Source organism: Chiroxiphia lanceolata, chromosome 6, assembly GCF_009829145.1.
Source record: "Chiroxiphia lanceolata isolate bChiLan1 chromosome 6, bChiLan1.pri, whole genome shotgun sequence".
Taxonomy (NCBI): domain Eukaryota; kingdom Metazoa; phylum Chordata; class Aves; order Passeriformes; family Pipridae; genus Chiroxiphia; species Chiroxiphia lanceolata.
In genome coordinates this window covers 52,282,514-52,298,343 of record NC_045642.1, presented here as the reverse complement: position 1 = coordinate 52,298,343, position 15,830 = coordinate 52,282,514, and the positions used below count along the sequence as shown (strand labels likewise).

The window sequence follows — 15,830 nt, the reverse complement described above, 5'->3', positions numbered from 1 at the left end:
TACCTAAAAATATAATATTGCCATTTTGTAATGCACTAGAAATTCAACTGAGCTGTGCATTTGGCTCATTTATGTGAATCTGGCAGTACAGATCTGAGGTATGATTAAGTCTCACAGAAAATGGGACCATTGAACACGAACTGCATCTTCAGCCAAAGGTCGCCCGTGTCCATTAAGAAGCAGGAAGCATCTGTTTGTGTTATGCATGGCTGTAGTGTGCCTGCAGCCTCCTCCTTTTTTGTAACTGTAAATGCCAGAGAGGACATATAATATGCTTCTGGGGAAAGTTTAATGAAAAAAGAACAAGTCACAACTTGCTATATTCATGTAAGTCTAGTTAAGGTCCTTGTTAGTGACAACCTGGTATAGTTTATCTGGAAAAATTCTGCATTGGTGACTGTCACAGCTACTTTGAATTCATAGCAGAGTAATTCAAATCAGAGTTTGGCGAGGTTTATCAGGTTGATATCTCTAAGACTTTCAAGGATTTATGCTCTTTATTCTTGGAATTCTGAAAGGATTGGCTATAGACAGACAACATGGCAGTCTAACTTCTCAGCTATGTGATGGGTAATTAATGTTTGGTTTTCCACTAATTTAATAAAATAGTTCATTCAACAAAACAGATATTTATTATTACAAGAATGATAAACAGATGATTTGCAGTTCTGCCTAGTAGAAAAGGAGCACTGCTGAAATGGTTTCAGAAAATTAAATAGTCTCCCAAAAAATGGGGCAGCACTTAATCCACCAAAACTGGAGTTTGACAGTTGGCTTTAGCACAGAAATAATTAGTAATATGTTGCTAATAGTAGTGTAATATTAATATATTTTAATATTGGTGCCAATGAGTGTTACTGTAGATATTTTCCAACAGGTAGAAAATGCTCTCAAGAATGTTTGCATTGCTAATCAGAATTGGTGCTGGGAATGAGAGGGTCTTGGGTGTGTAGGTTCTCTTGGCATAAAGCTTCTTGTATAATCTCTGTAGAGAGCTTGCATTCTCACTAGTCAAGGTAGAAAAAGGATGGGAAAAGCTGTAAAACATACAGGCAGTGTGTGGGAGAAGAATATTGCATGAAGTTGTGATTTGATGATGGCACTAGAGGAGATAGGCTATCAAGAGGCAAGGTAGAAAAAGAGAACAGGATCTTGTATGGGAGGAAACAGGATTCTGTTACTGAGAAGTAACGTCTCTCAGTTAGTTCTTCCTTCAGACACCCTTATTTTTCCATCCACCTCTTAAAAATATTTAATTTTTGTTTCCTTGTCACATTCTTTCATTCACTGACCTCATCCCGAGATTCCCCATTTCCAGATGATGACAGACTGTGTGACCCCTCATGCTGGATTCTTTCATCTGAATCTCCATCTCTTCTTGACTGAGATGCACTTCAGGTTGGCTGAGCTTTACAAGAGACAACAGCTGTTTATCTGAGTGTAGAATTGGAGATGCATAGGTTGTGAGACTGCAGGCAACTTGTTAAGTCATAAAACACCAACTTTAGCTACCAGCTGATGCTAACTTTATAAACTGTTGGTGATAGTCCCCATCACCCTTAGCAGGATGTGCTGCAAGACTCTCTTGAGCCCTTTCTTTAGATGAGGCAGTGTGGGGATGGATGCACTGCATTAGTTCTGGGGATGGATAGAGGAGCTGTGCTTGTTTTTCATCTTCAGTACTTGTTGCCATCAAAACAAAATTAAGGTGAAGAGAGGTGTAAAGAGATATGGTTCCTTTGGGTTTGGTGTTTAAAACTAGTGACTGTCATTGGACTGGCAGTGGTGATCCACATCCAGACTTGGACCCTACTTCACACTTCTGTCTTTTTTATTGAGACTGTCAGTCCTTCTGAAATGGAGGTAGCAGCACTTCCAAACAGCCCAGGGAGTTCAGGAAGGGTAAAACTCTCGATATTGCGTGTGTTCAGCACATGTTTATTCTATTATAAACATATGCAAGTAAATGTTCTTGCTAACTTGGATAATTTAAAGTGATAATATGGCTTATAAAACCTCTTCAGCAGAAATACCTGTATCTGAGATATTTTTGCATACCCAGTAAAGCATCGAGTATGAACCGATATAGTTCACACAGCAGATCCACACTGCAGACACCTGTGAAACATTTGGCCCTTGTGTGGTGATCTGTCAAACTTCATATAACGATATATTTTTTTCACTATGCAACACTAAATCTTTCCAGTATTTAATACCCTTCTCTTTAATGTCAGCTGGTCTTATAAGAAGACTTGTAAACTCGTGTTCTCAATTATGGCATTTTAATTTAATAATAATTCAATTAAAGGTGTGTTTTTTATGGAGCATCCATGCTACCTTTATTGGTATTATTAGAGTAACCATCATAACAACAAGGAGCAATTATTTAAATATTCATTAAAAATCAAGTGGTGGAGAAGAGAATAATATTGACTGAAAGATTGTAGGAACCTGATACATGTCTGTTCCTGAGTGCTACAATAAAAGGTGTCCTTTCTTTAAAGCTTGCAAGTTTCTACTTTTTCTGAACTTCTAAAGGTGCAGTAAACCAACATTAAAATTCCTTAACGTTTTTATTGCTACTGTTGTAACTTTGTAAAAGGGAACCAGAAATATTATCTGGAAAGTATTGCTAGAGGTAAAGAACGGCCGTGGTTATATGGACCTGACTGCAGGTCCTCACCACAGTCCTGGCAGGGGTTATGGGTGGGTGATTAAAAAGAGGGGGAGTTCATTCTCTGTTACAGCTAATGGAATTATTCAGGCATGCTGAGGGGAGGATTCATAAGGCACTGGATGTCACTGTAGCTCAGCAGAAAATAATGAATTCTCAACAGTTCTTATCTCACACTGATTATTGTTTGATGGTATCCAGAATAACTGAGGATATTTTGAGGGAAATTTTTATCTCCAGGGCAAAGACGCTCAGCATTCAGGGTATATAGAAAGTCATGTACCAACTGGGTGAGGAAGATCTGCGTATCACTAAATGATACAAGTCAGACTGCAGAGGACAGATAAGTCAGGGATTCAGGCTGCCTGGTGCAGTAGGGTGGATGCCCGCAGACACAGGCTACTCTTGTTCTGGGGGGGCAAACTGACCTGTCTTTTCTCACTGCCCCCTCTAAGGGCAGAATCTGGGAGGCAGTGTCTGAATTTAGCTTTGTTTTGTGCTATTCATGACAGAGAAAAAAAGCTCATTATTGCTTTGACATTTTGAATGGAACATAATCTGTCATGCAGTAATGGAGGGAACACATTTTAATATTTCTGGAAAAGACCATCTTTTGTCATAATATGCAGAAAAGGCAAGAGTGTTCAATAAGTTCATAGTTTATAATTACCTGCTTTGGGAGAAGACACTAGAGAGATTTTTAATCTCCCAGATAAAAATATAATACGATCTAATGGTTGAGAGTTGAACTCGGCAATTTCAATTGGAAAGAAGAGAAGGGGTTTTTTAATACTGAAAATAGCCGACCATGGCCACCGACTACTCCAAAACAAAGTGAATTCTCTCTCACTCAACATTTCCAAATCAAAATGGGAGAAGGAGACGCTAAAAGACATGAAGTAGTTTCAACTGCAAATCCCTGGGTTGGATGATGTCCGTATGTGAGGAGCCGACTAAATTGTTTCCTATGTTTTGCATGTGCATCTAGGTAGGACAATATATTATGGACAATTATATTGCAGGAAGAAAGATTAGGCACTTGGGGAACCTTCATGATTGTAAAGGAGAGAAGGAATGAGGTAGACTTTGGAAAGGCTGTAGAATCTCCATTTGATGACCTTTGAAGTGGTATAGTGGAGCATCTTCCATAGATATGAACAGATGCATAGAAATGGAGCTGTAGTGACACGTTAGGAGGGAATGGGTTCAAACTGAAAGAGAGTAAGTATAGGTTAGATATTAGGAAAAAATTCTTTACTGTGAGGGTAATGAGGCACTGAAACAAGTTACCCAGAGGAGTTGTGAATGCCCTGTCCCTGGAAGTGTTCTAGATAAGGTTGGATGGGGCTTTGAGCAACCTGGTCTAGTAGAAGGTGTCCCTGCCTATGGCAGGGGAGTTGGAACAAGATGATCTTTAAGGTTTCTTCCAAGTCATACCATTCTATGATTCTATGATCCCTTGGGTCGGGAACTGGACAAGCCAAACCTTAAGGTTTATCCTAGTCCTCTCATTCTTCAATTTCACAATCCTTCCTAACCTTCGAAACAGTATTTCTAAATCTATACGCCTGTGTCTCAGTCGGATTCAGACCTACAAACCTCTCTGTCATTGTCTGAATGTGGCAGTGTTTGTTTGGCTTTACTGCGACTGTGAAACTACAATTGATTGCTCAGGAGTTGTGACCTGGATGTCTCATGTCTGTGTGGTAGATACACCATATCTACCAACTACTGTAAAGATAAAGAATTATACTTGAACTATCAGCCCTGAAATTCGTGCCTGGTTACAGACTGTAGCATTGAAACCACGTGCAAATCATCAAACAGTAATAATGAAGTCTTGGCTTGTGTTTAACTCTAAGCACATGAATAATTTCATCACTATCCAACAGAGCACTTCAGCCTATGCTTAAGTTTCACTGATGTTGATTACTCACATGCTCAAAGTCAAGCACATGCTAAAGTGATAAAGACTGCATATGGCAAAGACCTATATAGCTAGTTGTCATAAAGAAGGTATTTAGACAGACTTCAGTGCAGGTGGCAAGGGATTAAGATAGTCATATATCAAAAGTAGCCTTATAACAAAGAGTTTTATAGTATAGGTGCACTGTATTATTAAATATAAGGATCATTCTTGAGCAATATATGGCTCTTTCTGGGCATGTTTAAAATATTTAACAAGTTTTTGAATATAAAAATGTTTGGAGTGGATCTTCAAAGATTTTTGACATTGTTCTGTTCTTAAAAGTGAGCATCTACACTGCTCAGGGCAACTTTTAGGCAAGAAAACCATGAAGTGACAGTAAGGAAATTAACATTTTATTTATTTATTTATTTATTTTTTTAAACAGGGAGTCTGGGGACAGTCTTTGAGGGTTGTGAAAGTTTTAAAAAAATAAAATGTATCTATATAGGCAGGCATGTACCCACAAACACTCATGAAGCAATCAGAGATTGGTAGCCAGATAGCCTGCAGTCAATTTTGTTGTTGTGTTGGGGTCTCCTGAAGAGGAGTCTTAAGGAGCATAAAAGCTAAACAACAGAAAGGAAGAGAAGACTTATGATTGCTAGCTTGTAAATCTTAGATCACTAATAGCACTAATTTGCTGTTTGAAAGAAAACTAAAAAGGAGGGGATTTACTTTCCTCTCTTGAATTTCATGGAGGTGAAATTTTGGAGAACAAAACAAACTAAAACATCTTAATTCCATGTAACATGTAATAGCAAGCATCCAGCCAGCTGCCATTTTGAGGGTAATTTTTTTAATCAGCCATTTCAGTTTTAGATTGGCCTTGATCCTCAGCCTGCTCAGGAATTTTTCTTCTTACGTATGTGCCTTTGCTCAAGTAAATGTGTTGCTGTTGTTGTTGTCGTCTAATACACAGCTGCTTTCTTCCTCCTGTCAGTTCTTGAGCTAAGCAAAGAGAATGCATGCACACACACAGACACTCACACAATTTATTTTTTTAAAGAAAAAAAGCCCCACAACAAAAAAGAATGCATGCTGTGACTTTAAAAATGAAATAATCGAACAGCTGTGGGTAATAAATCGATTAATTAGAGTGGATAAAGTGAAGGTGAAGGGTGCAGAGCACTCTTTAATTTGAAGATATATGACCTTGTAAGATGCTGCACTTCATTTGCTATTAGATCACACTTTGGAAGGGGCTTTATTAAAATCTATTCCAGGGTGAGCTGAGGTAAAACATATTGTTTAAACAAGCTTTTGACAGAGTATGTTATATACTTTAGTCTGCTTCAGTGATTTCTGTCACTTTTTATACTACACATGTTGCTGTGCAAGAAAAGTTAAAGGTCTAGACATTTTCATCATATTTCTGTAAGAAACAGAAATTTAAATATTTGAAGTAATAATGGGAGCATTTACTGTTCCTTTGGCTGCAAAGCTGACATAAAACTTCCTAACTGCCTCAGTGCTGAGTAGATTTTTAAGGGATAATGTATCAGTTCCTTTCCATGTTTGTATGTGGCTTTCATTAATGTCAATAGCCGTTATGGGCACTTTTTCCAAGCTGAGTGCAGTTCTCAAACTTGTGTTTTTTTCGAACAGCGATTGTTAGAGATTAATCAAAGCAACTGCATCTGTCTCGTACAGACACAGCATGCGGGGCTGGGGCACAGGGGCCATGTCAGCCAGGCACAAATGCCCGCCGTATTGTATACATTTTTTCTTGGCTGTGAAGAGGTGGCTTCCCTGAAATCGAGATTTGAAGCTGCTGTCCACAGCAATAGCCCTACTAAATCAACAGAAGCGTGAGGAGTTGCATCACATTTGTCACCTACCTTTGTAAATAAGTCTCAATCTGATACATACTTTTCCCTTTATGCTGTTATGGATGTATATTGGGTGATAAGATTAGATAAACTGACAGGCTGATAGGTAGGCAGATAATCTTCTAGCCTCCTTGTCTAAGGTTTTGTAGGTTTTGTTAGCAGCAGCCGTTCCTGCAACAGCCAGAAGAGGGGAATTCAGTCAGCAGCAATCCCACTTCTCCTGATGTGCCCGAGTTTAATTTTTTTTCTTTGTCTGCTATGAGTCATTCCCCTTTACAAGGTAGTTTCGATAATGCGGTTCTGCTCACCTTATAAACTCTTTCATTTTAAAGCTCATGCAACAGGCTTTTGTGAATGGCAACCTCCCTGTCTAGAAAAGGGTCTGTATAGTTCAGCTTTGGATCTGAGCTCCTGTGGAGCGGCTGGATCAGGCATTGCTTGGGTGCTTGCAGCATCATGGGTCAGGCAGGAAGCTTGGTTCAGGTACTGAACTATCCGGAAGTTTAGTGCCTTTAGGTGCAGTGGGGCCATCGCTAGCCAAAATATGTGCTTTCATAAACAAACAAACAAACAAGCAAGAAATTAATTTTAGTTTTTCCAAAATGTGCAGTTGTTTTTTCAGGAAACCTTCCCCTCATTTAATAACAAACAACAAAACAAATCCTGGACCGTGAATTTCAAGTTGACACATATTTATGAATTTATCAGAGTCTTGCAGAGACACTGAAGAAGGGAGGGGAGTGGGAGAAAAGTGCTTTTTGAAGATAGGACACAGTTTATATTGTGCCCAGGACTGGAATTTTCTAGCTAGCAAAATTATGACTGTGGTACAGACTTGTCCACACCTGTCCTTTATGTAAAGCTGAATCAAGGTTAAAGGAATGCTTTCCACCTTTATGCAGCCGTTCAAAGAGGCTAGAAAAGCAAACAGAACAATGTTTTTGGCTCTGGTGAGCATTTCTGCATTGGAGGGCAGGCTCAGGCTCAGAAATTTTTGGGACCCAGTTCAAGCACGGCCCGACATTTGTTACTGTTAATTGCAACTGTGCTGTCAGCTTTGATTACCGGATGTTTCATTTGAGTGGCTTCTTGGTGTTTTGGCAAAAAGAATGTCAAAGTGGTTTATACAAGGGTATGTTTTCCAAGCTCCTGTTGACTTGAATAGGACTTGTGTGGCTAAATACCTACATAGTATTTTAAAAATGGAAGTGCTGGCATGACTGAAGCATGTATAAATTAAATTCAGCAAGATCTCAGGGGACTGCTGCATGAAGTATATAAAATGAAAGAATGAAAATGACACTGAAGCTCCTTGCAGGTGCCTTGTAAAACCTACCACGCTGCATTTTCCTTGGTTTTCGTACGTAGTCATAAATCCCTTGAAACAAATTCCTTTTTGTGGAATAAACACATGAAAGGATTTGGATCCTTACACGTCATGAAGGAAGGTTTTATTTGCAAGTTAGAGGATGTAAATGTATATAGCAGAAATGAGTACGTGTGATATTTGTCATACATGTTAAGTGAATAAGTGTGGTGAGTAAATGTGCTGTTCAACAATTTATATCAGTCAATACGTTGCAATTAAATCCTTCTTTCAGAAATGCCAAGAAGGAAATGTGTTAGCAAAATAAAGTGCATGCCAACTGTATTTAAATGTTCTCCTCTGTATTATTTTTTAAGTGTTCTTTCTGCTTTTTCTTTTATAGGTAAAGATGAGCCTTCAAGCTATATTTGCACAACATGCAAGCAGCCTTTTAATAGCGCTTGGTTCTTGCTTCAGCATGCCCAGAACACACATGGATTCCGCATCTACCTGGAAACAAGCCCTTCAAACAGTTCCCTTACTCCACGCATCACCATCCCTCCTCCTCTGGGACCGGAGACTGTTGCACAGTCCCCGCTGATGAATTTTCTTGGAGACAACAACCCTTTTAATCTTTTGCGGATGACAGGACCCATCTTGCGTGAACACCCTGGCTTTGGTGAGGGTCGGCTCCCAAACACACCTCCGCTGTTCAGCCCACCGCCTCGTCATCATCTGGATCCACATCGCCTTAGTGCCGAAGAAATGGGGTTAGTTGCCCAGCATCCCAGTGCCTTTGACAGAGTTATGCGTTTAAACCCCATGGCAATTGAGTCCCCAGCGATGGATTTCTCCAGAAGGCTTCGAGAGCTGGCAGGAAACAGTTCCACCCCTCCGCCAGTCTCACCCAGTCGCACCAACCCTATGCATCGCCTGCTGAATCCTTTCCAGCCAAGTCCTAAATCACCTTTTTTGAGCACCCCGCCACTGCCCCCCATGCCCCCCAGCAGCACTACGCCTCCCCAGCCTCAGGCCAAGAGCAAGTCCTGTGAATTTTGTGGGAAAACATTCAAGTTCCAGAGTAACCTTATTGTGCACCGGCGCAGTCACACAGGAGAAAAGCCCTACAAGTGTCAGCTCTGTGACCATGCTTGCTCCCAGGCCAGCAAGCTAAAACGCCACATGAAAACACATATGCATAAAGCTGGCTCCATGACAGGCAGGTCAGATGATGGACTGTCCACCACTAGTTCCCCTGAGCCAGGCACAAGTGAGCTCACTGGAGAGGGACTGAAATCCAGTGAGGCAGATTTCAGGAACGAGAGCGATCCTTCTCTGGGCCATGACAATGAAGAAGAGGAAGAGGAGGAGGAGGAGGAAGAGGAACTTGAAAATGAGAGCCGGCCAGAGTCAAGCTTCAGTATGGACTCAGAGCTGAGTCGTAACCGAGAAAACGGCTCCAAGTCGCTGCCGGACGAGAAATCCCTCGTCCTGGGAAAAGTCATCGAGAATGTAAGTCTAGGTGCCATTCAGCAATATAACGACATGTTAGCTGAAAAACAGAAGAGGAGTAGCTTCATGAAAAGGTCCTCTGATCAGCGAGACTTGTGTCCTCGAGATCTCTGTCAGAGAGATCCGGGCGATGAAGACTCAGTGGTAGGAGAGCTGGACCGCACTGAGGAAGGTGCGGTCAATGGAAGAAACTTTGGCCCGGGTGAACCCTTCCCAAACTTGTTCCCCCGTAAGCCAACACCTATCACGAGCCCCAGTTTAAACAATTCTTCTAAAAGAATAAAGGTAGAGAAAGATTTGGACTTGCCACCAGCAACGATAATACCTTCCGAAAACGTTTACTCCCAGTGGCTGGTAGGGTATGCAGCATCGCGGCACTTCATGAAGGATCCGTTCCTCGGATTCACAGACTCCCGACAATCCCCCTTCGCGACCTCTTCCGAGCACTCGTCGGAGAATGGGAGCCTGCGTTTCTCCACTCCGCCGGGGGACATGCTGGACGGGGGGCTCTCAGGGCGCAGCGGCACGGCGAGCGGAGGCAGCACCCCCCACATCAGCGGACCCGGCCCCGGGCGACCCAGTTCGAAGGAAGGGCGCAGGAGTGATACATGTGAGTACTGTGGCAAGGTCTTTAAGAACTGCAGCAATTTGACGGTACACCGTCGGAGCCACACTGGAGAGCGGCCTTACAAATGCGAGCTCTGCAACTATGCATGTGCCCAGAGCAGTAAGCTGACGCGCCATATGAAAACGCATGGCCAGATAGGGAAGGAGGTCTACCGCTGCGACATTTGCCAGATGCCCTTCAGTGTTTACAGCACCCTGGAGAAACACATGAAAAAGTGGCATGGAGAACATTTGCTGACAAATGACGTCAAAATTGAGCAGGCAGAAAGAAGCTAAGGCCCCCCCTCCCTCCTGCCCCTCCCCACCCCCACCTCCACTAGGTTAAATTTCAGGGGTCTAGGTAACATTTTATTTGTACAGTTTAACTATTGCCAACTGAGAAAAGATGACCTAACTTGCCTCCGTAAACATAACTTAGCATAACTATGGTAGGTGCCAGACTTTGGCACTTAAATATAACCTGTGTCTACAAAGTTCTATTAAACCCGAGGGTTGATTAAGGCAGTAAAAATTGTGGAGCCTTTTAACTGTGCAATAATTTCTGTATTTATTGGGTTTTTGTAATTTTTTGGCATGTGCAGGTACTTTTTTTTATTCTTTCTGTTTAAATTTCTTTTAAAATTTTGTTGGGTATCCCTTTTTAATTTTACCCAGTCGTAGCCTGAGATTACTTGCATTGTAGGGGAGAAACATATCTTTTAAAATTATAATTTTTGGGCCGCTGCTTTGTTGAAATTTAAGCTAAGTGTGTGTAATTTCTTGTGAAGAAGCCAGCATGAGAACCGAAATCTTTTTTTCTTTCTTTTTTCTTTCTTTCTTTCTTTCTTTTTTGAAATTTTTCTTTCCTCTTCTTAAATAACCTTGAAGATTAGGGAAAACAAAACTGTACAGCGGATAACAATCTTTAAAATTAGCACTTTCTTTCGAAATTGGATCAAATACATAGCACTGACAATGTCGCTGATGATAGAGGCCTTTTCTAGATGGATTGCAGCACTAAAGCTATGACAGCAAAAAAGACAAAGGTGCAGAAGGCAGCTACATTCAAAACCCAGAAACATTCTTAATTGTACATTACTATCTGATAGTTTCTTCTTGTTGTTAAAAGCTATGGCAACATAAGGGTGCCAGTTTGTCACTTTTTGCGGTGTTTTTCCCTCCCTCTTCCCCTCCTGTGACTCTTCCTAGAGACAATAAATGAACATCTTGAGCATTGTAATATTATTTTCAAATCTCAGAGGAGCCAAATGCCATCTTTTTTCTTCATTTTTTTTTTTTTTCCTTTTTAAACCACAAAATCATAAAATTTGAATTCAGGACATCTACTTCAGTCTGTATTTGCTGTGGTTTGATGTTAGAAGATCGGAAAGTGTGATTTTCTCAATGAAAAGCCTCAATTCATAGGCATTTGGTTTATGAGCAGGAATATTATATGATGTACAGTGATGTTATTATAAGGAAGAGAAAAATAAATCCTGTTTGATTTACCTGTCTTGGCAAGATTCTGCTCCTACTGAAGTCGGTAAGAGTTTTTCCCTTGACTTAATTAGGAACAGAATGGAATTGTATTCAGAAAAAAGCATTACAACAGACAAAAAGTAAAGCAAAGGAAAATGCACCTGTTCTACTTTTAAATTCCAAATATTTTAAAGCCTTTTAGAACTAATATTAGCAAACAGTAGACAATTATGGTTAGAGATTTTAATTATGTTGACCCGCACTTTAAAGCTTTTGTTTGTGGTTAAGAGAAAAATGGCTTCTCAACAAGAAATTACATCATATTCTACTTGGCCCAAAGGTGGGTTAAACTGTAAGGGAACAGCTGAGATTAAGTGTCAGTGTTGCTAAGCATGGCATTCACAATACTGGCACTATAAAGAAAAATAAATAAAATAATTTATTGGACAGTTTTTCTACTGCCATTCAATTTGACGTGAGTGCCTTGAAAACTGATCTTCCTATTTGAGTCTCTTGAGACAAATGCAAAATGTTTTTGTGAAATGGAAAGACTTTTAAAAAAAAAGTAAAACAAGAAAAGTACATTCTTTAGAAAAAAAAAAGAGCCACATTTACTTAAAAAATTACTGGTTGAAGATAGTGGACATGAAAATGCCATAAGACCCAATCAAATGAAGATGTATACCCAGCACAACTTCGGACATACATTAGCTGAATTATTCTCAGCTTTTTTTTTTTTTCAGGACAACGCTGCTTAGGAAATGGAATGGAAATGATTTACTGCTGAATTAAAACTCAAATGACACAAATTACAAGTTGCTATCATTGAATGAAAAAAACCAATTCAGGAACAACGGCTAATTTTTTTTTAAAAGTTAAATTTAGTGCACTCTGTCTTAAAATACGTTTACAGTATTGAATACATACAAGGGTAAAAAAGAAATTGTGTGTATGTGTGTTTGAGCAATCTTTTTTTTTTTTCAAAGTTTGCTTAATAGGTTATTAAAAAAAATGCCATAATGGCCATGTGTATATTGTTTTCTTTTGGTGACGGGGTTTTAGTATATATTATATATATTAAAATTTCTTGATTACTGTAAAAGTGGACCAGTATTTGTAATAATGGAGAATGCCTGGGCATTTTACAAAACCAGAAAGAAAAAAAAAAATTTTCTTTTTTCCTTGAAAATGTTGCAGTAAAATTTAAATGGTGGGTCTATAAATTTGTTCTTGTCACTGTAACTGTAAAGTCTTGAGTTTTAGTAAATTTTTTTCTGCCTTGGGTGTTGAATTTTTATTTCAAAAAATGTATAGAATCTTGTATTCGGGGATTAAAAGGTGATTGCTACACCACGTAGAAAAAGTATGTAGAAAAAAGTGCTTAATATTGTTATTGCTTTGCAGAAAAAAAAAAAAAAATCACGTTTCTGACCTGTACCTATTTTTCTCTTTTTTTCTCCCCTTTGCCCCCCTTCCTTCCCCTTCTGGAATGGATATTGATATTGGTTGATTCATATGATGTAGGCACTTGCTGTATTTTTACTGAAGCTTGTAATTTTTTAACTGTACGCTTGTCCTTTTAAAGGGATTTAATGTACCTTTTTGTTAGTGAATTTGGAAATAAAAATAAAAACAAACAAACAGGCTGCCATAATATATTTTTTTAATTTGGCAGGATAAAATATTGCAAAAATAAAAAAAAATTTGTATGTGAAGTCCTTATTGTACAGGAAAAAAGGGGGTTGTTAGACGACCTTTCAGTAAAAGAAACAAAACAAAATAATTAAGTGCTTTTTTATTTTAAATTTTTTTGTTGTTGTTGTTCACAAATAATTTTAGTTGTATATATATTTTTTTTGTCAGAAATGGCCTACAAAAAGTGCTGTTCCTACAGGGCTCTAAATAACTTCAAAGCTGCCTGGACCCCTTGCATCAAGGTTTTACCAGGTATGGTTGAACCAGGCTGGATGGTTATTTCCTGTTTGTGTGAAATGAAATTCCGTTCCCGGAAAGGTGTCTGGGGTGACATCCCACAGCTTCCCTGCAGATTTGAGAGAGAGAGAGAGAGGAGATTTCTTCCCCTCCTTCCAAACAAGAAGATGTCCAATCCATCTTCCCTCTCCTGGCCAACCCCCACTCACTGCTCCTCACACCCTGCCACCACCCTCTGGAAGAAAGTCTTTTTATAGCAAAAAGTGAGAGCTGTTGCATCCACTTTGACATAAAATGGTCTGCTGTTGGTACAGCTGTAATCGGGTTGAAGAAAAATTAGTCCAGGCACAGCCCTCCTCTTCCCTGTCAGAACAGGACCGACTCCATGTACAGGTCTTGCCAGTCCATGTTATTAGCTGCTTTGCTGCTGTTCACTTCTAATTGTACATTCCATAAACTTCTGAATGTTTGAGGGATTGGGATGAAATCCTGTACCTTTTGATTTCTCTCTTCTTTGCAGTCCTTTTTCTCTCTCTCTCTCACACTCTTTCCCTTTTGGGTCGAGGGGAAAGAGAGGTGGAAGAAGAGGCACTAATGCTTCAGCGAAGGGGAGAAGGGGAAAATGCTCAGTGCTCTCACAGGAAACAGTGGTAAAACTTAAAACAAAAAGAAAAAAAAAATATTGCCATGCCAAATTCTTCTGCTGCTTTCATTAGTGCAGAAACACTGGAGCAATTGGAGAGGCATGGGTGTGACAGGGAGAATTTGGTCCAGCTACCTAACAGATAGATGTATGCCTTCCAGACTTGAATGATGTACCCTTAAGACTTCTGGAGAAATTCTGGATCTCAATTAAACTGATATAAATCAGGAATTATTCATAACTCTTAGTCCTGAATTACTCCAGCATAACGGAGGTTGGAATGTGGTCCCTTAAAGGCACATTTTCACTTTTTGGTGAAAATTCAGATCTCTGGAGTTTCACATAAATCCAGAGTCATGTCACCGAACTCAGAAGAATATCTTGGACTTGTATCAATGCAATGAAGATCAGAAGTTAACTGCACATTTTCAGTCCACAGTTCATTAATTTAAGAAATAATTTCACCTTTCATTTTAGTGTAAGTTGCTTAGGAGCTCCAGTCTCCCTGTTGTTTTTAATGATCCAGAATAGCAAACACCAGCAGTTGTCTAATTTTGTGACTTAGATCACTGAAACTAACAGTAAGTCACCCAAAAGCACAAGGGTTGTGTTTCTGCAGGCTGTAGTGATACTGAAATGGCCCTCCTTATCTTCTAGCTTAGAAGAGCTGTAGTTTACTAGGCCATAAGCACAATATAACATGGACATAGCTAGAATGCTGCCACAGTTCTTTTCACACTTATGGTAGTTTTTCATTACTTTTTTGAGGTTGAATTTATTACTTTCATTGTTTCTAGCCCTGTTGCCTTTGTAGTCCAGAGCAAAATTCTGGTCAACTCCCTTGGCAGCAGGACAGGTCCGGGAACCTGGTTTTAGAAAGAAAAATACCAATTTTTAAGGAAAGGGTCAAAAAATCAGCATTTCATCCCAGTCCTATGTAAAAGACAGTCCAAGGTTTTGTTTATCACAGGCAAACTCATTTTTATGGTGCTCTTTGTATTTTAGAACTGCAAAGCAAAGTAACGTTGATTTAAGTTGTTTGCATTTGTACCGGCAAGGCAAAATATTTTTATTACCTTTTTCTATTACTTATTGTATGAGCTTTTGTTGTTTACTTGGAGGTTTTGTCTTTTACTACAAGTTTGGAACTATTTATTATTGCTTGGTATTTGTGCTCTGTTTAAAAAACGAGAGCACTTTTTTTTTTATTATGGATAAAATGTTGAGATGGCTGGAGGTCATTTCAATATGGCTTAGTGAAATATTTATTGTTCCTTTTATTCTCTGTACAAGATTTTTGGCCTCTTTTTTTTCCCCTTATTGTCACAATGTTGAGTTCAGCATGTGTCTACCATTTCATTTGTACGCTCGTTCAAAACAACGTTTGTTCCAGTTTCAAGTTATAAAAATAAATTGGACATTTGACTTGATCTCCAAATCTTGTCTTTCCTGGTTCTTTGAAATTGAGGGATGGGAAGGGGAAAAAAGAAAGGAGTGAGGAGTTGAAGCTTCAGTACAGATGATAGAGCTTATGCTGTATTTTCTGTCAGTTCTCATGGGAGTCAACCAGGAGAGAATTCTTGTTTGGGGAGGACATGTGAGAACCTGCATGATGCTAAGTAGATGCTCAGGTCCTGATTACATCCCTTTGACTTAAATATGATATAAGGTATTTCCTGAATAGGGGTCTTGAGACAAAATGGTAGAATAATGCTTGAAGCAGTCACATTTCTCATATGAAATTGTGTTACGTTTGGGGCCATTAGCTCAGTTTTCTAAAAGCGGTGAGACCTGCTTTGCTCTTGTGTTTCTTTCTATCCCTCCACACAAACTTAACTCTATGGTCTATGCACTTAAGTTTGTTAATGTGTTCTGCTTCT

At 39.4% G+C, this 15,830-nt stretch overlaps 1 protein-coding gene across 2 annotated transcripts in view; it reads left to right on the top strand.

The window, feature by feature from the left end:
- Positions 1–15,388, top strand: part of BCL11B (BAF chromatin remodeling complex subunit BCL11B) — a 97,114-nt gene extending 81,726 nt beyond the window's left edge. For both annotated transcript variants that reach the window (XM_032691540.1, XM_032691539.1), the window contains one exon: positions 8,182–15,388. In XM_032691540.1, coding sequence (XP_032547431.1) covers positions 8,182–10,193 — 2,012 coding nt within the window. In that variant the 3' untranslated portion in view covers positions 10,194–15,388. The remainder of the gene's footprint in view (positions 1–8,181) is intronic.
- Positions 15,389–15,830: the final 442 nt, after the last annotated feature.